Source organism: Setaria italica, chromosome III (genome assembly GCF_000263155.2).
Source record: "Setaria italica strain Yugu1 chromosome III, Setaria_italica_v2.0, whole genome shotgun sequence".
NCBI lineage: Eukaryota > Viridiplantae > Streptophyta > Magnoliopsida > Poales > Poaceae > Setaria > Setaria italica.
In genome coordinates this window covers 14915138-14941816 of record NC_028452.1, presented here as the reverse complement: position 1 = coordinate 14941816, position 26679 = coordinate 14915138, and the positions used below count along the sequence as shown (strand labels likewise).

The window sequence follows — 26679 nt, the reverse complement described above, 5'->3', positions numbered from 1 at the left end:
GTGGGAGACTGGTCAGCGCAACAGCATCACTGCATCAGGAACTGGCTCCTCTCGCAGCAAATTTCATCCGCCGGCGCTTACGACGAAACTGGGTGCCCGTGCCAGATTGAATCCTTTTCTCCCTCCTTGAACATTCAGCATAAACCTGAACCTGGCAGAAATCAAGAAACAACGCCGCACAACACGCAACAAAAGGGCAAGGGAGACGGAGAAATCGAGTCAAAAGCAACATGATCCTAAACCAGATTTAACTTTACAATGACACCAAATCAAAGGAGTCACGGGCAACGGCCAGGCGTCCAGCGCGAGCAGGGCTAATCGGACTACGAAACCGGGTGCAACAACTGGTACACAGGATTAGCAGCAGCAGCAGCAGCAGCAACACATCAGAGCAAATGATGGGACGACGGCCACCACACACTGCGAGCCGAGTGCAGCATACGACAAAGGAAAAAAAATGGAAATTCTACGGTTCGACGATAATTTACTGCCTTCACAGTTCACATTCGCGGACGATGATATCATCAGTCGCATGATCATCCTTGAGGCGTAACACCATGCAGCTCAAACTTGGGGTCCGGTGGAAGGATCTAAAAAAGAAATGACAGTAAAACGGAAGATGTCATACAGATTTCACCCACCAACAAAGGATACAGGTTAAAACCCAAACGTAGTAGTATAATTCTGGGCGAAGAAAAAGGTAATTTGTGCAGCATTTTACACTAAACTTTAAGACGATAGCTTAAATTATATCATCCCCCCTACATGCGCAGCTCCAAAATTAACTTATACAATATACAAATAAAATAGAAAAATCAGGTCCTGAGGGAAGATAAATGCATCATTCTATGATACATATAATGAGTCAGGAAACTAGGCATTTAGGGCAACATGTCACATACAATCTGACTTGTTGGGTATAGTGCAAGGTGCCAAGGCAGCTTTGTTTTGTGCACTGAATGGACATGAAAATTTCCAAAATTGTTCTTAGTTTACTCTACCTTGTACTCCTCAGCGTGAGAACTAAAGAAAGATTCTGATAGACAATAAATCAAAAGATAAAGATATTGACAAATGCAACAGTTCATGGAAAACTTGTATGTCTTAAAAGGTGCTACAAGCCTACAGCACTCCATAGACTACATAATCATTTTTTATTCTTCCAGAACTTTCATGTCACTTTGTGTCCAGACTGAAGCAATATTGCACTCCATAGACTACATAATCATTTTTTATTCTTCCAGAACTTTCATGTCTACTTTGTGTCTACCTTTTACATGATGCCCATTTTGCTCATCAAATGAAATATGCACATATGATGAAACGAATAGACCAATTTTGGGGGGGCAAAAAACTTACCTAGCAGAAAGTAATTTGCATGATTAACCACAATGAGCAAGTCCCAACTAATCAAAATAAACCCCGGCAGTTTCGTGAGTCACACATGCAGTTCCTCGTTCTACGAGAACCTGAACCACTAGACTCAGCTCCAGCAACACCATAGTCATAAGTCAGCTCTGTCATGGGAGGAATATGCTTCAGTGCAAAGAACATTATATGTGGATGCCTGTCATCTCCATGGTCATATTGTACTGGTTGCCAGAAAACATTTGGTGAGCAACTGTGGTTCATGAAACGCGAGACATTTCCCATATTTTTTGCACTTATCTTGATGGGCATTGGCTCAAATTCATCAGCTGATACGTATGTGCTTTCCTCACCTATCAGTTCAGGCCCACAATTCCATTTTAAAGTCTTATCACCAGGACATACGGTCTGAAAGATGTAATCATCTTCACTATCATTCAGATTAACTTTGAGCTCATCAATGACCTCACCAGCATACTCGCATATAAATGCACCAGCACGAATAGGGTCCCAGCAGCGAAGACCCCAGCCTCGGTTGGTGGTCCTGAAGACCTCAAAATGTAACCTGGCTCCCTTTTGGGTCACTCTGTTCCGGCAATTTGTAGAACAGTTGCAAGAATCACCACATTCATAGATTATTGGTTTGCGGCAGGCCAACAATCCTGATGAACTGTAAGGTAAATCACCTCCATTGCGTTGTCCACAAGCACAACTGGAATCGCCAGGCAGGCAAACACTCTGGCATCCGCAACCCTGCAACTTCTTCATAGAACTGAGAGGCCTCAAGTATTTGACCTGGTTAGTATAGGTGAAATGTCCAGGTCCTTTCTCGTGGTCTACCTCATTGACAAGACAAACCGGCAACATTTCAGCCTTAGATGACAGATCAGCTAGTAGAACATTGCCTCTGGTAGTAGGATTAGTTATCCATTTCTGAGTCACCTTCCATATTGCAGCTCCATCACGCTGACCAGGTTCACGCAGCAGCTTGTACTTGAAGCAATTGATACCAGACTTTGTTCTCTCCTTCCAGGACTCATGAATCTTGTAGAGGCCATCATACACGTAAATTTTTCCAGTTATGCAAAATGGATCCTTGAAGCCCCGTACAACCCTTATCTCATTCTTCCTGTGCAAACTCCTCTCAAGAGCTAGGTTACCCCTCTCAAGCTTCTGGTCATGCCTCTCCTCAGTATTCCTACTATTTCCCCCTTGGCCACTGTACACCAGCACATCTGTGTCATCATCCTCATTCTCATAACCGCCTGCAGAGACGATACATATCGCTACAGAATCCTCATCATTTCCAAACTTAGTAGTCATGTAATCTATGCCTCCCATACTAGGTGCATGCAACCCAATGATACAAAGTTCCATCCTGAAATAGAAAATATCCCCTATTTCAACTCCAGGGACAGTTCCTACCCTCTTACCCGAATTGGCCCTGATGTTACTGGCCATCATGATGGCGCCAGCCTTCAGGTCTGCACGTCTGCTAGCATCCTGTGTTTCATCCATCTGCAGATGTCTTCTCCGGAGTGCCTCAAAGGTCATGTGAACTGCTTCCACAATCTCCCTGGGATCGGATGCAGATGGCAGAAAGGCAAGCTCCTTGCCAGCAACAAAATTCTTGTATGTGGGCTTAGGGCGCTTTAACTTACCATTTGAGCCATCGGCACCAGATGCACCAGAACCAGGAGGACGGCCTCTCCTAGCCTTCCGTTCAGATGCCACAGTTTGGTTACCAGAGTAAGGTTCATCATCACCATCAACTAACATGCTTGATCTTGTCTTGTATGCAGAGATAGGGGTGGCATCAATGGGCCCGTTGGCACTGGTGCCGGTATAAGAAACACCATTCGCAGAGGCACTGAAAGTAGCAAAAGATCCAAAGGAAGGAAGATTCCCCGCACCAAACCCTGTTGGAAATTGGCCAACCGGAGTGACACAGACCAATGGTGGTGTGCTTGACTGATTAACATTGACTCCCATGGGTGCAGGGAACATGGGAGCTAAAGACCTTAATGGCTTGACATCTAGGAGCTCCTGATTAGGATCAGGTATGAAATTTGAGGCCCTGTACATCTCAGATGTATGAAAATTCCTGCCAAAGAAAAAAAAATATTAGTGGAGTATTAGAAAAATGAAAATCCTTAGTGGAGTAAGCAAAGAATGAATGTTGAGTGAACCCTTAAGAGCATTGAAGTAAGCAAAATCAATCCTTGAGCTCCATCCCAAAAAAAAACTGTTGTAATCAGCACGTGAACTTCAAGCACTATTTGACAATCCGGCATACTTTTGTCACCCTACAAGTCACTTTGCATATTTTCTGTGCAAGTTGTGGCGGCAAAGTACTGTTAAAAGAAACATTCGCCAAATAAAAAACTTCACAATTCCATTATAATGGTAGTTTTTTGTTTTTCAAGGAACCATTACTAAAGTAGTTTTCTTATATCATAAGTCACTCTGTACTACCCATTGACTGTCACAAACTCCATGTAACAGAAATTTATTAGCCATTATGAGCACATAATCGACGGCCATGCCAAAACCAGATACATACAAGCAAGCCTCAGGCCCTTGTCGCCTTGTGCAATTCGATATGAACCATCCTGAATCCCACCATCCAAACCAAACGGTTGATCACCATGCATTTGCCAACAATTGCAACAAATAAGGGGAAGGGCAAGGAAAAGTTCAGAACAGAGAACTTGTGGTGAATTGGACACGTTTATGGATTGTGGTCTGGTCTCCCACCGGCACCAGGGTGTCAATGATGTCGAGGAAGTTGGCTGGTGATCAGCTACGAAATTGGAAAAAGGCGTATGAAGTGCGGGATAGAATGGCAGCAGCAGTGCAATGGCAAAATAGCTTGCACTAAACAAAACAATCATTTGGATGGTTCACTGCAAGGTTTCCATTACTGTCCAAATGCCAAGTGATTTTTGCAGAAGTTCCACCCATGAGACCATGAAATGAGGGGTAGGAGGTTGGTTTAAGGCATAAATCATGGGTTTGTGATTCAAGAAGGTAGATATCAAACAGTTGTCAGATTCTCGTTGGCATGCTCTAGTGCTCTACAAGGGATTCTAACTTGCAGCCATCAACTGGGGCGAGCAGCATCCATCTCGGTATGCTTGTTACATTACATTTCATACAGCAAGGCTGAGAAGGTTCGCCGCACAGGTATCTTCATGAACACATTGGGTCTAACATGCATCCAAGGTGCCAATCGCCAGCAAAATCTCAAGGGACTTTATAGCAATAGTGTTTATATAAGTGACCTTTTGAACTAGCCCCTGGTGTCACCGAGCACAACCCCAGATCAAAATGTGGGAGAAATACCCCGACCGAAGGAATCACAACCCCAGAAGAACCTAAACTGAAAGTCTGAAACAGCGTGCCTGCCCCCAAAACATCAAGACTAGTTTGGATAGACCATTCCCGTTGTGGATTGGAGGGGATGGAGGGGAATGGACCAATTTCTCCCTCGATCCCCCCACAGTCCCCTCCAATCCACACCGAGAATGGCTGTATCCAAACAAGCCCTCAAAGGATCTATTCGACAAGGACTTTACTAAACTGTGCATGCAAGATTTGGGGCTGCGGAATGCACAGTCCAGGTTCAATGAACCCCGACAGCCCCTGCCACCACCGCCTCCGGCCGCCGGCCGCGCTACCCACAAGACGCCCTCCACCCCACCATTTCGTTAAATAAGGAGGCCGCTCGCCCACGCCGTCGGCCTTCCCGCAGGTTGGCGTCCGCCGCCTCGCCTGTCCACCCTCGATCCGCCGCCGCCGCCGCCAGATGCTCCTCTAAGCCCGCCGGCCATGGAGCCCTCTCTCCCCCGACGACCCCGAACCCGAAACCCTAACCCTAACCCAGCCACCACCATGCCTCAATCCGAGAGAGGGAGGAGGAGGAGGACCCACCTCGTCGCCGGCAGTCCACCACTACCCACCAGAGGTTGACGAGCACGAATCGGAGAGGAAGAGAGAGTGGCTGGGCTCGGACGGAGAAGAAGGGCGCTTGCTGTGGGCCTGTGGCCGTGGGAAGGAAGGAGTCCAGTAGGGAGGGGTTGACTGGACGGTTGGATTTGCCCCTCGTGTATTGGAGGGGAGACGGACCGCTTACGAACTGTATTTTCCCATTCAACGAACTTCGGGAGACAGACTTTTACAACCAGCCCTCTAAATTGGCCCCGATCGCGGAAAAATGGTATGCAATTATGAAATTACTGGAAATTTGTGGTATTATTTAAGATCGACCTCCTCCAGATCAAAAAGACATGGTGAAATGATCAAATGAACCTTAATTTTTTTCACAAAACTAGCGACTTTTGCATCTAAGCGTATTGATCTTGCGCGCGAGAAGGATAATGGATGGTGCATCGATTAACTCACATGACAACATGCAATGATCAAATCAGCAACTAAAATAACAGAAGGACGTGGGTAGATTCAGATTTAATTGCTCAACAGTCATCGCAATGAAATGCTCCCTAATAAACGTAGCAAACACTTAGAGCAATCCGCCCGGCGCGATAGGATCAGAGATAGTAGAGATGGATCAAGCATCGGATTGGTCTCTGCTCCACCCCCACAGAGGATGGGAAAAAGAGGAGTGAGAGGTTAGTGAGATGAACGAGAAAGAGACCGCATGGGAGGGAACATAAAAACCTTAGGTCCCTTGCCTCTACAACTTCAACAGTTCCCTCAATGAGGTTGTTCGGATCTATTAAATATCGCAACTATAAACCTTTGTTGATTCAGCCAGTTAGTTGCCACAAAATGAAAAGCTTCCTTTTAACTAAATACGGATGCACGATCTGAGAGGAATGTAGAAATCGCGCTAGGGAGAGATCCAACCCACAATGGTTTGGCTCAACATATGACGTTCTGTTGAATCTAATCACATGAGCAATTATGTCATTTTGCATTCGTGACTTGACAAAATAAAAAAAGGCCCGACAACTGAAATCTAAAGTTTGGATTGAAAGGGTAAATAAAAAGCTAATGGCAATTTTGCAAATTTTCAGAAAAAAGACTACCGTTTTTATTCAGATTTATCCTATGGAAAATAGAATTACTTGTCTTACCACTGGATACCAAACTTTAGTAGCTAACAGTTTAGGTTAAGGCAAAGGGATCTCGGATTTAGGGATTTACCACCGGGAGGCTATCAGATTGACGGCGGGTTGGATGGCGGGGTAGCGCAGGGACTGTTCACCATGATTGTGGACGGCGTCGTCGGGTGGAGGAAGTTGCTGGAGGGGAATAGGGTCATCGCACACCATTAGAGCTAGCGGGAGAGGTGTCGCGGGGTCGTAAGCTCCAACAGTGTCTCCCATGGTAGTGCCATCCGTGGATCCCGGTAGGGTGACACTTGAGGTGGGTGAACGAGGATCCATCAGCGCAAGGAAGAAAATTGTGGGACTATAGCGGCGGAACTCTGAAATGCAACACGTCGGTGCAAGAGATGGTGAGCGCAAGGTAGTGGTGTGGCGGCGCGTATAATGAAAACATCCGAGGGGTAGTGCAGCTAAATAGGCAAGGATGGGGATTAGGGTTAGAAAGTTATATATGGAGTTAGAATCAATCCAAGCTGTAGAATTGAAATCATGTGGTGATAAAAGATTGCTTAACCAGGAAGGTTACGGGGGACGAATCTAAATCGTTGAATTGATATCTCACGGCCATGAATTTTGACCTAGAAGCTGGTCCAGTTTATTTCAGCTTTTCCTTTTGGCTTCTGGTCTATAGGATGTTTTCACATAAGCCAGCTTCTAAAATGCAAAAGCCCAGTGCAAACAAACATACATCATAAATAGAAAAAAAAATCTCAATCACTTTCCAAGGAGACAGGCCTAGTATCAAAATGTGCACAAGCCCAGAGTCTTTCCGTGCTCCATTGCCAATCGAGAGTGCAAGCTAACAGTAAATTTGCAATGACAATGTACAAGAAAAAGAGATGGACTCCACTCCAGCATGCTCAAGCGGCCAAGCCCAAACCACCGTAGCACAGTCAAAGCAAGCCACACTCTGCATGTACCACGCAGCTATGGCGATAATCCCGATGTAGCCCTATCTCTCTCAACAACAACGACGATCCACGGGATAAAACTAGCCCAACCTTCGTTGCTGGATAGTCGCGTGACTTCAAGTCTTTTCCTTGTAGCCAGCCACCGCTTGGTGCTTCGCGCGCGTATCGGGTCTGGCGAAATAGGCTCGGTGGGTTTGGCGCACGGGTCACAGGTGTCGAAAGTGACAGCGGGCACTTGAGGTTCGCCCGGCCGCCAGACCAGACCAGAGACACCAGGGCGCGTCAAACCAAACAAACAGCAGGTCACCAGAAGCCCAAACAGCACGAGGCAGCCCGTGGTCCCTGGTGCTCCCTCAGCCAGCATGCATCCAGCTGACAGCGACACGGTACTCGGTTACACACCACAAAATGGCGCCACAGAAGCCATGTTTTGAGTCAGTATTGAGTTCAGAAAATGAAACTGGCGAACTGGCGCCACAAATGAACGGCACAAAGTTAGGGTCAGTTTCAACTGACCCCTTGTTTACTTCACTCCCAACTCCCAACTTTAACACTATGCAAAAAGAAGATTCTCCATCACATCAAACTTGTGGTACATGCATGGAGTACTAAATGTAGACGAAATTAAAAACTAATTGCACAGTTTTGTTGTACTTTGCGAGACGAATCTTTTGAGCCTAATTAGTCAATATTTGGATAATAATTCACAAATACAAATGAAACGCTACAGTGTGCTACAGTGCTGTAACAGTAATTTAGCACCTCCCAATTTTGCCAACTAAACAAGGCCTGAAGAATACTCCCTGGGATGGAATCTCTGAACAGGACTGCCACTAGCACCAGCACCTCGATACGACAAATCTGCATCAAAAGAATCTGAGCAAAGAAAAAGCTCTAGTTACTCTAAGCTCGGGTGCTAGGCCGATAGCCTACTGTATTCCCAACATGCAATAGACTAGTGGATTCCAACAGAAACTTACCAGCAAAAATTTCATAAACCAACAACCTTCGTTCCCCCTTGCAGCAAGTGGCACCCTTGCAGCAAGTTATTACAAAAATTGACAAGCTTTCAAGTCCTTCCTTTGCAGCAAGTCACTAATGAATTGGCAAGCACATACAATGGTAAAAGGTTCAGGAAATAAGTCTTTGCAACCTCAACAATGCCTTCCCTGCAGGTTTAGATCAGAAAGCTTCAATTTTTCCAGCTCCCTGAAAGGCAACATTCAAATAGATCAGAACTTCCTTAAAAAAAATACATCGGAACTTGAATCGCAGAGGCAAGCTGTGAGCAATTCAGTGATCAACTGATCATGCACATTTTCTGCTGCCAACTGAAGGTCTTTCCAAAACCTCAAAGCCCCTAACAAACTAACAAATCAACCCAAGAAAATGTTTGTAAAGATGCAACCACATTACGTGAAATCTATTCATCGTCCTATGAACTACAACCCTAGGCCAAGTTTAGTGTCGTGGTGCTACTCCATAACTAACAGAATTCTCACAAAAAGAAAAGGCAAATTATTTCTGTCATGGCCACAGAAAAGAGGTTGTTGCTTAGCTAATAACATCCAAAAGGAAAAAAACTGTTAAATAGAAGCGTAGGTTTAAATAAATTGAAATGAAAAACTAATCCTATCTGATATGTGCAATCTCAAATCCCAATACAAGGAATTTGAGCACCTTTCCCTGTTTGACATGGACTCTTAGTCTGCTACTCATCAAAACAAGCATATGCACTAATGATATAGTTGTATAGGGGTTACTGACGTATAATTGTACAAAGTAGCATAGAGACCAACAACAAAGTAACAAAACACCCTAAGGTCCTATACTATAAGCTGTTAAGATGGTACTTATGTGATAATCTAATTAGTGCAATATGATATGAATGTGCCACTACTAGATGTGTCCTAGTGAGGAAAAAAGAAGAAAGAGAGAAGCTGGGCAGAAATCATACAACAAATAACTAAATAATCTATATTGAGACGATTGGCTTAAGTTTTAGCAGCATGTTTCCCTTTCACCAGTACAGCCCCAGAATATTTCTGTCAAATAACTAGAACTACATGTGCATTGACGGCAGCTGAAACAAGCATTGTGCATGTCTATTAGACATTACATACAATATATACTTTTAATACAACTAAACAAAGTTGCGGATGCAAGTGAAAATGCAAATCAGATCATTACATAAGCTGGTAAGCCCAGCCACTAACATAAGGCATATATTCTTATAATCTAGAAAGTATGTCTTTTGACTCCTTTTTCTAATCCAAGTAAATAAAGACAAAATGAAGACAATCTCAAGTATTATGGTAAGAACTCACTTAGGACAGACCTGAAGGCTCGATCATGTATCGCTGTGGCCCACCCCTATCATAACCTACATGAATAACTCCACAGCCAAAAGGCCTGATTCAAATTGCAACAAACATTAGTAGACGTATCTATTAAAGCACACACCTAGCTCGAAAATAATTGAAAAAATTAAATTCCTTAACAAAGGCACCAATAGAGTGTACATAGTTGCACATAGCTGGCTACACGATCTGGTAATCAGCTAACTCCTTTACAGGCATGGGTGCTCCAAACACCCTGTTGCATTACAGCTTTAATCAATTCTGAGAATCCCGTCAAAAAACAATTCTGAGAAAGCGGTAGTATATAATCAAGATTAACTAGATGGCCTCTGACTTTGCTCTCAATACTGTTTGCCTACCATCAGTGCTAAACCAGCAACATCCTAAAGTTGAAGACAGGAACTCTGTAAGTACACAAATGTATCAGAAAGAATAGCGGTCATCGAAAGTATCGCAGAAGACATCACTATATACAATGCAAGCACATTCTTCTCAATTCCAAAGAAAAGAGCCGCTATAGAAGTGCAATTTTGCCGCATGTATGTTCTTAAGTAAAAGATGTCGTCAAAACTCAACGATTCTATTGGATTGCTTACTCCTCTGAGAAAAGAAAGAAAAAAAGAAATGAAGAACATAATTACCAGAATCATCAGAGTTTTGGTGCAGGGAGTAAATTCACCGATTAGACCCCTCCAGAATCATCTTTGATGTCTTCTCTACACCCTATAGGTGAACAAAACTATAACAGGTTGTCACACGATACAAGCACCCAATGAAAAAACTCTGACCACCAAGGATTAAAATCCAGCAATGACCAGATCAATCACCAGAACGATCGCATCTTTGCATTTGATCCCAACAACAGTCCTACAAGCAGAATCATACAAAGAGAAAAGGAAGCTTTGTGGGGACTAGGGAGCCAAACCCGCTGTTGTCAATAGCGCATTCAAACTGGAAGATACAACCATCAGGAGAGAATGTGGTGACAGAAATATTGTAACCAATCGCTATGCTACTCATTGTCAAACTGCTTATATACCTTCCTCACTGGACACCATTGCTGGCGGCTGCCACAACCACCACTAGGAGACCCCAACCTCGCCGGCGATGCAAAATTTTGAGATTTTATACTTCAGTCAAAATGTTGCCACAATTGCTCAACACAACAAATAGAGTATGAAAGGGTCAAGATGCCGGGGGAGGGGGGGGGGGCTTGTACAATTTTTTTGTGAAAATTAAAACCTATCAAGCTAATTCACCCCATGCGCCTAAAACCTTAAATAGCGTATCTATTCTACTCACACAAAAGGTTTGCAACCTAGTTCCAACCCTACTCTAGCATGGCAATCTAGAAATTGAAATGCGAAAAGTAAATGTGGAATTTAAGTGCGGAAAGTAAAGAGAGGGTTAGAACGCTGATTTTTCCTCGAGGTATCGAAGAGTCGGCACTCTCCCTAGTCCTCGTTGGAGCACCCCCGCAAGGGTATAGCTCCCCCTTGATCCGCACAAGGATAAGTGCTCACTAGTGGTAATCCATTCTCCCCTCCGGATCGGTGGATTCCAAACCGAGCACAATACTTCTTGGGGCTTTTCACAAGTCACCTCCTTGAGAGCTCACCAAGAACACCACCACCAAGCCGTCTAGGTGATACCGATCACCAAGAGTAACAAGCAAAGACTCTCAATTGACCTACACAAGCTAAAAAGATGGATGGATGCACACTTGCTACTCTCCAAGCACTAATGATATCCTTAATCTTCAATTAAGAACTTCTCAAATCACTTCTAGTGCTCAACTTTCCCTTGACCTCAAATTTATCCTATCATCTTCACTGAGTGCCAAGACAGCTGAAATGAACCAGCCCAAGAGGTATTTATAGGCCAAGGCAATGAACTAGCTGTGTTGTTCGCATGCACAGAAAATAGCAGCACCGACTAATTCGGTGACAGCCCAAAGGTGTCACCATATGAATCGGTGCAAGCGGCAAGTACAATTAGCAACAGTCATTGACACAGCCACCGACTCATTCGGTGCTCAGTCACTGTTACCACCGTAATAGTCTATGCGGCCTTATTTCTCATCAAAATCTACCTGAGCTGATTTTGAGCCGATCACGAGCCGAGCCGATTGCACTGACTCATTCAGTGGGGCACCTGGGCACTGTCAGTTCTAGACGCATCGACTAATCCGCTGGCACGTAATTGTGCCCACCGTACCATCCCGTGGTTCGGTTTAGCATACTGCGGATCCTGTGGTCACTGACACATTCGGTGACACATCCCAGTTGTCACCAAATGAATCGGTGACATTTTTAAGTGTTTGAAACTCGTCCAATTCAACTTCTTTGAGTTTCACCACTTCTTCACATCTCAAAGCTTTAAATGGGCTACCTAGTGCCTAGTTTCATAAGTGTGCATCCACTTAGTTCAAGGACTCATCTAGGTCAAGCTACTACTCTTCGCCCCCCTTTATAGTACGACCAAAGGAAAATAAAAGACCTATACTAATCCAAGTGTCTTTCAACTCCAAACGACTCTTGGAACTAGCTTGTCCTTAGCCTTCTCGCTAGTCCTTTGAACCGATACAATTTCAATTACATGATGGGGGCTAAGAATACCATGAAAGCCCATCGTTGCACTAACTTATCGAATGCCGCTGCAAAATACACGTTAGTCGCAATGATCATGTTGTCATTAATCTCCAAAATCGAATTAAGGGCCTAGATGCTCCTTCAGAGTATACAGGGACATAGCATCATTGCCATCAAAGTAAAGAGGCAGTGCTAGTGATGGAGGAAGAAGCATTCTATTCAAGTGCAAAACACATGATATTTTTAACCAAAGAAACAAATGTTTTCTATTCATATGCTGACAGATGCCACTCAGGAACTTCATGCATATAAAACCCCCCTCATTAATCTGCACATTTTTCTTTTTTTCATGCCGCAAATTCGTCAACTCTCTTCATTTGTAGAACACAGATACATTACATCACCCAATGCTACGTTGATGCGGTGCTTGTTCTTCTGCACCGGCAAATGAATTAAAGTCACAGAAATCCATCTCTGCGGTCTTGCTCCTCGGCATCCCTGTTCGCCGTCTGCACGGCCTTGAACCACAGAAACGCCTGAAATTTGCACAGCAACTCTTCAGTCAGTCAGCAACAACCAGGCGCTGCTATAGGAGGCACGGCGCATATGTGGATACGTACGGAGGTCGGGATGCCGGTGAAGACGAAGAAGCCCAGGAGCGGCGCGTACAGGGCGCTGTCGGAGCCGACGATCCCGAACACCGGCCGCTGGTTCGTGTACTCGAAGATGGAGCCTATCTGTGGAGCGATTTTGTGAGAAAAAGATGTTAAGCCACGCGTCGGTGAGTGACGAAGTGCGTCACGTGCAGCGAAAGAAAAGGAGGAGTTTCCGAGCAAACGCACGGCGGCGATGGCGGTGACCGCGGACGCGAGCAGGTACGCGTAGAACGGCACCTGCCCGGCTTCCTGCCCCTGCACGGCCCCGCCTTCGCGCTCCCAGGGCGGCGGCTCGTCAGCGCCGGGCTTGGCCCACGCAGGGACCTGCTCCTCTGCCTCTCCCGGCGGCTTGCCTGCGGCGGCCAAGACCGCCAGCCTGCTGCGCCCACATCGTCCGGCCATTCGCCCCCCAAGGAGCGTGCGGCGGAGATGGTGGGCCTGAGACGCCTGCAACAGACCGAGGTGCCCTGAGCCGCTGCACGGGGAGGTGGATACGGCCACCGCCGCGGCCGCCATGGAGACGAACTCGGCGAGCTCTTGCGCTTGGCGGGGTGTGTCGAGGCAAGCGGTGGTGCTGGATGGCGGAGTAGGGTGGGATGTGGATAGGACGTGGTCGGTGACGAGGCGTCGTGAGATAGAACGATGCTGCCATGGCGTGGGCTTCGCGCGGAGTTGTTGGGCCTACGACTGATTCCGTTTGGCCCAACGAAGCTCTAAGCTGCATAGAGCGGACAATTAAATTTCCTGCAATCTAAATAAGATTTCAATTTCGAAACGAAGAACTAATTAAATTTTGATTTAGATTTGGTTGGGGCGCGCCAGGCCCTGCCAGCAGTGCAACGGCTGGGCGACGCTCGAGGGCCCCAGTGGCAAGCCACTGTGGTGGACCCTCCCCCACAAAAAATAAATTTAATATCGAAGTGGGCACATGGCCCACATATCAGATATTAAACTGATAAGAACAGATACTACACTTGATCTTAGCCAAAAGGCCGAGAAAGGTATGCTTTGGAACGGCACCCAGGGTCTCCTCATGTAGCGAGTCGACGCCACGGCTCCGCTTGCTTGGGCGAGGTGGGACTAAACGGCTGAAACGCGCTGCCGCTGCATGCTCTGCGCGTCTCTCTATCGGTCGAGCGCTCGCCATTATGTAATGGGCGGCGGCCCAACGGGTTTTACCGCCTTATCTCCTTTCTGAGGCCCACGTAAACAACGCCGCGTTCCTCCTCTCTCGCTCGCTCGACGGGGAGACACAGCTGCCGCCAAATACACGCGCGAGCTCGAGGCCTCTCGAGCTCACCGAGGAGGACGCTTCATGGCCGCGCTGGGCTCCATCCATGTCGCCGTCGTCGTGGAGAATCGGCTGCCTCCGCGGTGGCGCGCGGGGTAACAGAGCCCGGTGAGCGATTCCTGGAGGACGATGGACTCTTTGAACACCATGATCTGAGGCTAATGGATCCTGCGAGCTCTGATCATGGTCGTGCCGCCCGCGCACTCGTGCGCTAATTGCTCGATCGACACAAAATACTCCGTGCAATGGTAACCGCCAGTGCAAACTGGTTCAGTGGTACGCTCAGAATTCATCAACGCTGACACAAAGTGGATATACAGATACTGAATCTTGATCCAGCAGGGGCCCCCCGTCCTGTCCGATCGCTCGTGGCCACCGAGTCACTTGTCCCTGAGCAGCACCTTGACGTACTCCTTGTACTCGACGCGGCCCTCGCCGCGGGGGTCGGCCTCGCGGAGCATGGCGTCGGCCTCCTCCTCCGTGAGCCGGTCGCCGTGGCTGACCATCACCTGCCGCAGCTGCTCCGCGGGGATGGACCCGCTCCGGGCGTCGTCGAACACGTCGAAGCACTCCTCGAGCCGCCCCGCGGTCACCCTGGCGCCCGCCTTGCGCTCCGCCACGGCCAGGAACGCCGCGAGGTCGATGGCGCCGGCGCCCGCGGGGACGCCCGCGTCCTCCAGGAACCGCCGCGCCTCGGCCTCGTCCACGTTCTGGCCCAGCGACCGCAGCGCCGTCACGAGCTCGCCCGTGGCGATGCGACCTGCCATCATCACAAGGGAAGATTAGTGTAGCTGTGTGCGTGGCGGCGGCCGGAGAGCTAGGCGCGAGCGGTGTCTTGCCGTCCTCGTCGGCGTCGAACAGGGCAAAGATTTCCTTGCACTCGTCGGCCTGCTCCGGCGTCAGCTTCCCCGCCATGCTCGCCGGAGCTGCTTTCCTCTTGCGGTGGATGCTAACTGTTCGCTCGCGAGAGAAGTGCGAACCTTTCTATGATTCGATTTCGACAGGTCAGGAGGGAAAGCCAAACTCTCCCCAATTTTCGATCTGGCACGCCAACTTTTTCTTGGTCAGAGAATAGCCGAGGATGGATTCGGTGGCGGCACTTAGTAGTAATCATAATAAAAGCGACGTTTCATCCACCCCCCTGGCGTGATCCAGTCTGGCCATCTGGGTGCATGTAAAGATAGGCCATGCCGCCATGATCCTCACCTAACCATCACGATTAGCAGCGACCGATCGAGATCCAACAGCTGACACGAGCAGTATTAAAAGGGGTCTATCTGCCAGAATTAGACAAGCCAAAAGAAAGGGGGCAAACCGGCAAAGGGGAAGAGCAACAATGATAACAGCATTAGGAGCAGCTGAATCAAATGTTAACACTTCCAATTTTTCCAGGCCTTGTTTGTTACTGCTTCCCACATACCAAATGGTACTGCTGGGAGCATGCTATACGAGTGGCGATAGCAACTGTCGTCTCTGAGCTCTACTAGGCCAAGTTGGCTCTACAGCCTGGAATCACACCTAATTGGTTTCTCCTGTTCATGATTCGTTCGTGAATAATTAGCGTGCACGTGTGAGGATGAGGAACTCAAAAGATCCCTGCAGCGCGAGCGATTTGCTGTCACGAGCGCATTCTCGGACGATGCATTATCGAAGTAATCATCGGACATCCTCCATTTCCATAATTTGCAAATCATATTCATATCGCAGCTGACATTTCCATAATTTTTGGCATCTGTATGAACTCTGGACAGGAACTCGGGCACCGACCGGCCAAAACAAACACTTCCACAATAGACATGGCCATGGCCACATTAAGGAGACGCGAGAGTCCAACCAACATACAGAAATGCAGATCGATTCAAAATGAACATAACACTTGCGTAAAAAAACACCCAATGCCCAAGAAAATATGAACTTCAACAGATCCTAGAGCTCCAACAGGCGCAATAATGCAAGGTAACTTCACAATCAAAAGAAACCAGGGTATCTGATGTCGCGTTACCATGACTACACCACCTAACCCGACAACTACTCGACATTACCACTTGCATGATACTGATACGTACTCAAAGGGACATGACAAACTACAGCTTGTGATCCTGATAACAGTTCAATTTGGACAGACTTATTTCATGGGGACCGCTCCTCACTTGGCCATCATGACCTTGACAAACTCCTCGTAGTTGATCTGGCCGTCACCATCCACGTCAGCCTCGCGGATCATCTCATCGACTTCCTCATCGGTCAGCTTCTCACCAAGGTTGGTCATGACGTGGCGGAGCTCAGCAGCCGAGATGAAACCGTTCTGGTCCTTGTCGAAGACGCGGAAGGCCTCCTTGAGCTCCTCCTCGGAATCAGTGTCCTTCATCTTCCTTGCCATCAGGTTTAGGAACTCCGGGAAGTCGATGGTCCCGTTGCCATCAGCATCAACCTCGTTGATCATGTCCTGCAGCTCTGCTTCAGTAGGGTTCTGGCCAAGGGAGCGCATCACAGTTCCCAGCTCCTTGGTAGTGATGCAACCTGCCAGGGGAAAAAGAAACCAAACTTATGATTAGTACTCAAAAACATGCAATGTTCTCATTAATAAGGATTTATAAAGTTGTAAAAGTCCATAAACATAGCCGGTTAGATTTAAAGACCAAATACTACATAACTGTTAAGGCTATTTTTAGTTCACATTATTGTGACAATAATACAAAGCACATCATAATGCCATGATCACTTTCAGCAGCCTGAGGTGTGTCAGCATGCCAATGACTTCCATACACCAATCGAATTACAATAAACTTATTGTAGCAGGAAAAATTGGTAAAAAAAAAACATTGCTTGGAAGAAAAGCCACCTAAACAAGCAAAGTATTGCATCACCTTAGAAGGATAAAAGTAATGTCAAACAAGTAACATGATAGGAAATAGTAAAATGCCAGTTGCTTTCAGTGAATGATGTTGGTCATCATATCTCAAATACAAACAGCCAATTTATGGATTTATCTCGCATAATATTGTAAATACTTGAGGAAAGAATATTGCAGACCATGATCCACGTTATAGTTGGAAAAGGTAATGTGAACACATATGCAAATTTTAGTGCCTAGCAGTCAATTGATCAGTTTCCTGCCACTTTAATAAAGAACCATGCTTGACAGCTCTCAACTTGTGTAATTTAAAGCAAATCCAGCATGAAAGTCAAATATCTATTCAACAGAGGACATTTAAAAAATGTGTTAACACACCTTAGTGACTGATAAAGAGTGCCCTGCTATCTGTAGGCTCGTAAACAGGTAGGACAAACACACTGCTAGACACGTATTAAATCAAAGTAAAAAAACCTGCCTGACACTTTTTCTCTAAGCTAAAATGACTACTGCTTAACATCAGACTACCACATTATAACAGATTCACACCTTAATTTGCTTAGCTCAAAACCAACACCCTTTCTTCACAAACAATCTCAGTGATCTAAATCCAACTAAAACCCATTCCCTAAGATATCTCCGATACTTGATGTGTAGATCATGCAACCATATGTTCACACCAAGGTAATAACCTGGCTCCCAAAGTTTGATGCTCGGATCATGCTAAGCTGACTGTCCATTCTTCATGAATGTTCCACTAGACACTAGAATTCCAACTCTAGCTACAAAAGTAAGCAATTAACGATTTCCAAATAGTTCTACCCTGGATAGCACCGCAAAATCATAACAGATCACGCATCGAAACCCATAATTTTCGCTGTTCTCCCGCCCCGTGAGCAAAATCCTACATAACAAACAGCTGATAGTTGCAAATGAGCACATCACTAGACGGCTCAAATCGCTGCGCGCACCCGCACGCCCAAAACGCCAGCATACCGGTTACCGGCGAATTACCTCACAGATCACCTAACCCTAGGCACCACATCACGCGGCGGTCTGGATCTGGAGCCGTGCCCCCGACGGCTCCGACAGAATCCCTATAATTCGGGCCGGATCGGGCGGGGCCGGAAGCGCGATCCCGATCCGGCCGCGAGAGATCGGGGAACCTAACGGGGGCGGATAGAGGCGGGTGAGGGGGGGAGGCGGGTACCGTCGCCGTCCTTGTCGAAGAGGCTGAACGCCTCCTTGAACTCCGCGATCTGCTCGTCGGTGAGCTGGTCCGCCATGGGAGAGGGCTGCGGCGAGGGCACGCGACGCGGAAGGGGAGAGAGAGAGAGAGAGAGGGTGCTCGCGCTCGCGTCACTCCGTTGATTGGGCCTGCGCGGATGGGGAACGGGGTGGCCGGTCCGCGGGCCGGCTTTATAGGGAGCGGTGAGGCGAGGGGGAAGAGGATTCCAAGTTCCAACCGTGGTTTTTGTATCCGGTTCTCCGCCCTTTTTTCCTTGTCTGTATTCCTTTTTTGCTTTTCTTTTTCCTTTATTTGGCCTCCCTTGGCGTTAGGCAACCCACGATTCCATATTCCATCTTGAGCTTGGCATTATGACCAGATTTATAAGACCAACAGATGTGATTTTTCTTCAAGGACTAGTTGAATATGTGTTGATTTTTTTTACGATGTTATATGAATTAATAAAAGCGATGATGAGGGGCACGTAGGGAGGTGAGAAAAGAGATGCCCATGGTGGTTAGGGAATAGGTTAAGTAATAATTGGACTAACATAGATCTATAGGAAAGAAAAAGATAGAAAGAAGACTTGACTGCTCGTATATGGTACTCAGTATATACATGCAATAAAATTGGAAAAATAAGAAAGGCATATATGTGCATCTGAAAACTAAGTAAGCAGTCACACTCTTCCCAAAAAGAGGGGGAACCCCAAACATGTATGCAAATGATGTTTGATTCCTTTGTGACCTAGTATAATTCCTTGACTTTCAAGTATTTTATTTCTTCTTGTCGTAATCTAGTACAAATTACGAAGTGCTACTTGCTTTTGTTTTAGAGTGCATGACGTCTGCAAGATAGGTTAATTATTAGTTCAATTTTATACGGTCATGTTTGTTTCCCTTCTAAATTATATAAGCTGGATTATGGTCAATGGATAGTTGGGTAAAAGATCACCCTAGGACCACTTTGAAAAAACTCAAATAATCTCAAATAAGCTACTCTATTTATGATTCCATAATGATCCTATATAAGTCAAACTTTTCAACTCTACCAAATTTATGGAGAAATACGTTAACATCTTCAATAACAAATACCAACACATATCCCAGATAATGGATGTAATATGCAACTAATTTAGTTTTGCAGATACTCCGTAGATGTTAGTGCATTTTTCATTTAACTTGGTTTAAATCAGAGAAGTTTGATTTATGTCAAAACTAATAAAATGTCTTACAATTTGGAAAGTAAGGAAAGTAAGGAATAAGATTAAAGGATAACGTTTCATTGTATCTGCATGCAACTTGGTATCATTGTAAGAAAATATTTTCATATTTGGTTTCCAAATTGTAAGTTAATATTTAGCTTGTCAAGACTAACTTTGTAAGAAATCTTATTTGGAAAGTAAGGAATAAGATCAAAGGAGAACTAATTTCATATTTTCTTCCAGAAGATTTTGAAACGCTGTCCTACGATGAATTCCAAAAAAAAAATTCAGAATACGCAGCTTGGTAACATTGTATTGGTTCTCTGGGCGGAAATAATTACCATATGCAGTTACTATACACGATGAGCCTCGAAAAGCAAATCATGACATCGATGTAACGTTAAGGCAGAAATTCCTTTACCATCCAATCCACTGATGCGTCATCATTGTACATGACTGCAACTCTGCACTAATATGACCTCATACCATCTAGTCTTTACGATGACTTCAATTTCTAATCTAAACTATCCTAAAACCATCTTAAAACTAAGAGGATAAACTAGGTGCAGTATCAACAGAACTAAGAGGATAAACTAGGATAAACCATCTCGACAAAACTATCTACGGTGCAGCAGGCGTCATTGGCAGCTCTGCAGGGGTGGGCGGCATTATCGGCGGCACCTGGTTCGCTGTCAAATACACATGCATCGTCTCATCAATTGATCGATCTCCTTGCAAGACATATAAAATCTGCTGAAAATAACAATGCAAGATACTCACAGTTGCACATGAAGAGGGTTTGGATCGGCAGCACAGTGCCGCAGGCGAGCGGGAGGACGTTCATGCGGAGGGGGTCGACGGGCTTTGGGAGGAACTGGTTCAGGCCGCCGTTCATGCCGTGGCAGAGGCAGATGGGCGCGTCCCTGATGATGGTCTTGAGCCCGTCGCAGCACTCGCCGGGGGGCGTCAGCACGGTCATGTTGGTGAGATAGTCCGTGCACGGCATCATGGCCGATAGCGGCGTCATGCACTCCGCCGGCGCCGGCGGCGAAGGCGAGGTCCCCGGCAAGATGCCATCTAGGACACCGCCTTGCTGGGGCGGAGACCCCAGCGGCGGGAGCAGCGGCTGGATCATGCCGATGCTGCTGCCCAGCGGCGGGAAGAGCAGGCCGAGGATGGCGGGTAGCAGCCCCGGGGGGAGCTGGCCAGCTGGGAGGCCGGGCAGGGTCGGTGCACTCAGCACACCGCCGTCAGCTTGGGCGGCCACCTTCTCTGCTTCCTGGCTTGCGGCCGCCGGCTTGAACCCTTGCTGGGCTTGGACCCTCGCCGCTTCTGAGGGCTGCAGCGCCGTCGCCACCACGGCGAAGGCGAGGAATAGGGCGACGAGCTTGGGCAACGCCATCTCTTAGTGGTGGGATTGGAGGCCTTGGAAGTTGGGGCCAGGAGGATGCTATGCTATGGCGCTTTGCCTGATTGTTGTGGATGGCGACGTGGGTTTCGCCTTCAATTTATACTGCGGCGTTCGAGATAAAGAATTCAAACATTTCCTGTAATAAGATTGGACTCTTATCCTCTACCGATGCTTCTGATTGATTGGTTATCTTTGAAAGGATAAAAACGAGCGCAAGGAGTGTGAGGCTCTGTCTCTAGTTTCTTTTGTCTGCACGACGATGAAGCCTTCTTGCAGTCGGCAGTCCTGTTGATCTGAAGCACGTAAAATTTGTAATTTTTTCCGGGCAAAGCTGGACGCGATACGCACGGTCTAATCCAGATGAAGTACTGCTGTTTGTGTTAAATCTCAACTACGGTGAAATTTACCGGACTCTTGAGCCCTGAACCGCAAAATCAATTTCTGCGCAAGTAGGCGCTAGGCACTTCAAGTTCATGCTGCGCAAGTTCGTTGATCGATCCACTTCGTCCATGCTGCTGAGTGCTGATGAACTATTAAAGCGGCTCCAAGTCAGAAACGGAAACGTCATTGATGGAGTGCTCCCGTGACCCCACCCATCGATCCTCGCGATCGGCGCCCCGTGCGTCCGCGGTGTCCGTGAACGCACGCCGTCCCGGCACCGCGTACGCCGGCGCGTCGGGCGCCGGCAGCGTGATGGAGCGGCTGTTGAGCATGACGACGACGGACGCCATGCCGGGCCGGAGCTGCGGGTCCTCCTGGACGCACAGCAAGCCGACGTGGATACACCTCAGCATCTCCTGCGGCCGCCGCCCCTCGGCGGAGCACCCCTCAAGCAGCGCCTGAACGTTCCCGCGGCTCCAGTGCCTCCAAACCTGCCCATGCACGACATGGATTAAGCGCCTGAAACAAGGTTCTAACTGATCCGTGATGACAGTCAGAGGGATCCGTTCGAATGTTAATTACATAGGTGAGCAGATCTTCAGAGGGTCCAGACGCATGCGTGTAAGTGTTGCGCCGGCCGGTGACGATCTCGAGGACGAGGACGCCGTAGCTGAAAACGTCTGATTTCGCCGAGAAGATGCCGTGCAGGGCGTACTCCGGCGACATGTATCCGCTGCGTTTCAAAGACACGGACGTGTCAGGTTAACACAGATGAATGGTGGCATGGTGCTACTACACCCATGCTCCTGATGCCGCCGGCAAATAAAACTTACTAGGTTCCAGCAATGTGGCTGGTGTTTCCGACGCTTGACTCGATGTTGAACAGCTTGGCCAAGCCGAAGTCGGAGATCTTGGGGTTCATGTCCCCATCAAGCAAGATGTTGCTCGCCTTGAGATCGCGGTGGATGATGGTCAGCCTCGAGTCCTCGTGGAGGTACAGGAGCCCTCGGCCGATCCCCTCGATGATCTTGTGCCTCAGTCCCCAGCCCAGCTCCTGCTGCCGAGCAGGATCTGCCAATTCAATTTACTGAAATCGTTAGCGAACGGAATGTCCTAGTCATCTGGACCAAAATGACAGTATTATTAGGATTATGGTTGTCTGAATGCAGCACCGAAGAGGATCTTGTCTAGGCTGTTGTTGGTTAGGAACTCGTAGACGAGGAGCCTCTCGTGTTCCTCGATGCAGCAGCCGAGCAGTCGCACCAAGTTCCTGTGCTGGAGCTTTGCCAACAGGAAAACCTCGTTCTTCATCTCCACTTGTCCTTGCTGCGAAGTTGCGGACAATCTCTTCACTGCAATGTCCTGCCCGTTTTGCAGTGTACCCTGATGAAGAACATTGAGACCATGGTATCATCAATTATTCGTTCATGCGAGGTCAGGTTTCTGGGATTAATTTTCAGGTTCCAGTTATAAAAGTTTGTTACTTTGTAGACAGGCCCAAACCCGCCTTCGCCCAGCTTGTTTTCTTCTGAAAAATTGTCGGTGGCAGCTCGGAGCATGCTCAAATCATACAACAGAGACTCTGAGCTTCTCATTCCTTCGTCAATATCTTCATGTCCTGTTGAAGAACATGACAGATTGAGGTTACTCTGATTCTCTGAACGTTGCATGAACTATTCGTCAGATATTTTCGGTACTTACTGGCGGTCGCGATCTGCACATGCTTGTGTGGCTTTCTGTTCCTCCTGCAGAGATAGACAGCAACCAGCAGCAGTACCAGCAGCGCGACAGCAACAGGAATTGACACGAGGAGAGCCGTCCTGACAGTGTGGTTGCTTCCTGCGCCGCCTTCGTTGAAAATTCAGAACAGAAGCCATTTCAGCCTTTGATAGCATATCAGTTAGACGGTCACCGCCCTGAATCTGAAGTTGACACGCATGCTACTCTACAACGGAAAAGGTTCAGCCAAGACGCGAGGTTGAATTGAAAAGGTCCACAAAACGGTGTTGGACACGTTAACGCAGTGACAAAAGTGTCAACTAGCAGACGCGTTAGGAAAGTGACGGGACAGGAGACGGACCGGAGACCAAAAACTCACCGTTCACTGACCCGCCACCTGGGGCCGGCGCCGGCGACATCGCCTCCTCGGCGGCCTGGGCGTTGTAGAACGGTTCCACCTCGAAGCGAATGGAGCAGCTCCAGGAGATGACCCTCCCGCCCTGCTTGCCGTCGCAGCACGTCGGGATGTAGTTGACGGCGCCGACGAGGCAGCGGTTGCAGTCGTCGGCGGCGACGTTCCGCGTGCACTGCGCCATGCCGTAGATGTTCACCAAGGGTGTCACCGTCACCGAGCCAACCGCGAACCTCCGCGGGGACTCCTAGGCCGCCTTGGTCCTGAGGCTGCTCATCAGCGAGCCGAGCTGCGACGTGAACTGCTCCGGCCCCGTCGCGTTCCGCCAGTTCCACGCGGAGAACACCACCGACGTGTCCAAGTCGCCGAAGAAGCTTGTGTTGGAGTGCCGCAGCTTGCACTTGTCGTAGATGAACATGGCGTTCTTCTGGACGGAGCAGTTGATGTCGCTGGCCATGTCCTGCACCAGGCCATCGAGGCACACGCGGCAGTCCGACGCGTTGACGTCGGCGCGGCACTGCGCGAGGCCGTACGCCTGCTGGCCGGGCGCGGCGCCGGTGGCGTTCTCGGCGAACCCGGAGGTCGAGGCCGCGGCGGCGGGGAGGGAGGAGAGGAGCGCGTCGAGGTTGGCCTGGAACGCAATGCCGCGCGTGTAGTTCGCGTCGCTCGGGCAGCCCTTGTATTGCGGCTCATTGTCGGCGTTGGTCGTTGCGACGAGGAGAGACGAGCAGAGGAGAAGGATGGGGAGAAGGCGGTGGTGCATGGCTCCAGGGGAAGGCAGAGCGGCTGCTACGCTGCGAGTTGATATGCTCTGCTTCTGACTTCTGAGCCTTCTGGGCCTTTTTTGAGAAGGCGACTGGTATTACTCTTGTTGTACAAAGTTTGACCAAATAAGACCTTGTAGCAAATTGACCTGGTTGCAAATAAGAAAAGTCATATTACACTTTTTGAAGGGAAGGATGTGATCGCGCATGTGTGGTCGCTGCGTCCTCCTATACAAAAGGGCATGAGTTTAATGAGAACTTAGCATTGCTCAGTTAGTTAATTACTGGTCAATTAACTCGAGCTCCCGCACGGACTAATAATTTTAAAAATTATTATATTTCAACATTATTTACAAATTAGACTCCTGGCTAAAAATCAAAATTGTTTATCTACTACTCTCTCATTTTTTAATACTTTAACTTAATACTCATATAGATGTGTACTTATCTTTGTCTAGTAGTGATTAATTTTTAATTAGTAATTACTCTATATACCTTTTCATCCACATTCACACTTTCTTCATTTCGTATCGCACGTCCATACATTATGTTTAGCATAAAAATCAATATTTCTTTCACATATACATGTATAAACTATATGGTGACACCCATCATCATGCTTATATACCTTAACGTAGTACTTGTATATTAACAATGATATAAATAGGTAATTTAGAATTATATATTAGTTTTTTTGACATCTATGTACGATGAACACGAAGATAATTATATTAAGATTTAGGTGTTTACTTTAGGTTATTTTCAATAATGATATATGTGGGTAACTTAGATACAAATTTAGAATATCATTTTAATATGCTTTATAATGACATGCATCGTCAAATTGGATGAAGATTATGAGATTCCTTTAGATTAGTTTTTATAATAGCAGATTTTGGTAATTTAGATATAGGCTCTCAAGTTTACTTTAGAATATTTTCATAATGGTAGTGGTGGTAGTTTTTTAGAAAATATAAAAGGTCAATGACTAAGATTATTAGAGTTTACAGGATTGACGTTTGATGTTTCTGATTTTTGTGAGATTTTTAAGGATTTTTTTGCTAGTGTGTCTTGTGAGAACTAATGGGAGTCTCCAATGAAAAAAAATAAGTCCACATTGCTACAAAACTATTACCTTGAGTTACTTCTCATTTGTTAAATATTCGAACACAATACTTATATAAACATATACTTATTATCTTCGTCCGATTGTAATAGATTTTAGTTAACTCTATAATGTTTTCATCAACATTTATAATTTTTAACTTTTCATTGTAGGTATGCGCTTGAATTTGTTTAATAGACTCTAAGTTTGAGCTATAATTTTAACATACAAATCTACATTCTCATTACTTTCTCTTCATCTATATCTTTATAAATGGTGACACATATTATGCGTATATACCTTAATTATTATACAATATATCAATAATGTAATTTATAGATAATTTAGAATTATATATTTGTGTATATTTGGATATATATTTTTAATGAAGGTGATTTGAATTCAAATTTAGGGTCACCTCATGTTATTTTTAAGTTATGGCATATGTGGGTAATATAGATACAAATTTAAGGAGTTACTTTAAAATATTTTTAAGTAGTAGTGGTAATTTAGTTGCAAATTTAGGGGGTATTTTAAATTATTTTTATAATAGCATAAGTGGGTAATTTAGATAAAGATTAGGGGTTACTTTAGTTTATTTTATATAATGACAAAGGTGGGTAATTTAGATATAGATTTAGGGGGTTACTTTAGTCTATTTTCATAATGGCATAGGTGGATAATTTTTAGAAAACATAATATATCCAATGACTATGATGCTTCGAGTCTACTGATTGATGGATAGATGTTTTACTTTTTTGTGAGAATTTCTTATATTTCTTTTTTTTTTCTAGAGTGTTCACCTAGGATCCTAGGTGGCTTCATCTGGAGGCTTCAAAAAAACCTTCAATTAGTAATAGTAAGATAAGATGGATGCAAACCTTAGTTGACATGCAAGGCGTAACACCTTTGATTTTAGCCACATTAAAAAATCCGCTAAAATTTTGCATAACACTTTTGATTTTAGCCACATTAAAAATCCCGTTAAAGTTTTGGGCATTTGGATTTTTTTAAAAACAAATTTCAAGCAAAATTATTTATGTATTAGTGTACGAGTAATTTTTAAATATATTAAAATTTAAACAATGCATGAAAATCTCATATGAGTGCTGTGTTTGTTTTTCCTAAGCCCTGTACCTATCCAAATCTAGCTCTTGAGATGGAATTGGAGGCCGCAGAAGTTGGAGCAAGGTCTTGCGGAGGATGCTATGGCCCTTTGCCTGATTGTTCTTCAACTTATACTGCTGACGGCGTCGAGACAAAGCATTCAAACATTCTTGCAACTCTAATCC

The 26679-nt window shown here is 46.3% G+C and overlaps 5 protein-coding genes and 1 pseudogene across 5 annotated transcripts; all 6 read right to left on the bottom strand.

Moving 5' to 3' along the window:
- Nucleotides 1-214: 214 nt before the first annotated feature.
- Nucleotides 215-5462, bottom strand: LOC101780099 (histone-lysine N-methyltransferase, H3 lysine-9 specific SUVH1). The gene is made up of 3 exons (XM_004961613.3): nt 5302-5462; nt 1360-3472; nt 215-590 (listed from the first exon to the last, which is right to left on the bottom strand). The coding sequence occupies exon 2, from the start codon at nt 3451-3453 to the stop codon at nt 1411-1413; it is 2043 nt and encodes a 680-aa protein (XP_004961670.1). The 5' UTR covers nt 3454-3472; nt 5302-5462; the 3' UTR covers nt 215-590; nt 1360-1410.
- Nucleotides 5463-12459: 6997 nt separating this feature from the next.
- LOC101779699 lies at nt 12460-13816 on the bottom strand. Its single transcript, XM_004961612.4, has 3 exons — nt 13205-13816; nt 12983-13099; nt 12460-12898 (listed from the first exon to the last, which is right to left on the bottom strand). Exons 1-3 carry the CDS (start codon nt 13532-13534, stop codon nt 12821-12823), a joined length of 525 nt encoding a protein of 174 aa, XP_004961669.1. The 5' UTR covers nt 13535-13816; the 3' UTR covers nt 12460-12820.
- A 731-nt stretch (nt 13817-14547) lies between these two features.
- Nucleotides 14548-15406, bottom strand: LOC101779305 (probable calcium-binding protein CML9). Its single transcript, XM_004961611.2, has 2 exons — nt 15149-15406; nt 14548-15069 (listed from the first exon to the last, which is right to left on the bottom strand). Exons 1-2 carry the CDS (start codon nt 15222-15224, stop codon nt 14690-14692), a joined length of 456 nt encoding a protein of 151 aa, XP_004961668.1. The 5' UTR covers nt 15225-15406; the 3' UTR covers nt 14548-14689.
- Nucleotides 15407-16148: 742 nt separating this feature from the next.
- LOC101778363 (calmodulin) lies at nt 16149-18615 on the bottom strand. Its single transcript, XM_004961610.3, has 2 exons — nt 18374-18615; nt 16149-16829 (listed from the first exon to the last, which is right to left on the bottom strand). Exons 1-2 carry the CDS (start codon nt 18447-18449, stop codon nt 16456-16458), a joined length of 450 nt encoding a protein of 149 aa, XP_004961667.1. The 5' UTR covers nt 18450-18615; the 3' UTR covers nt 16149-16455.
- Nucleotides 18616-20173: 1558 nt separating this feature from the next.
- LOC111256626 (non-specific lipid-transfer protein-like protein At2g13820) lies at nt 20174-20617 on the bottom strand. Its single transcript, XM_022824862.1, has 2 exons — nt 20376-20617; nt 20174-20284 (listed from the first exon to the last, which is right to left on the bottom strand). Exons 1-2 carry the CDS (start codon nt 20602-20604, stop codon nt 20217-20219), a joined length of 297 nt encoding a protein of 98 aa, XP_022680597.1. The 5' UTR covers nt 20605-20617; the 3' UTR covers nt 20174-20216.
- Nucleotides 20618-20794: 177 nt separating this feature from the next.
- LOC101777968 lies at nt 20795-24467 on the bottom strand (annotated as a pseudogene).
- Nucleotides 24468-26679: the final 2212 nt, after the last annotated feature.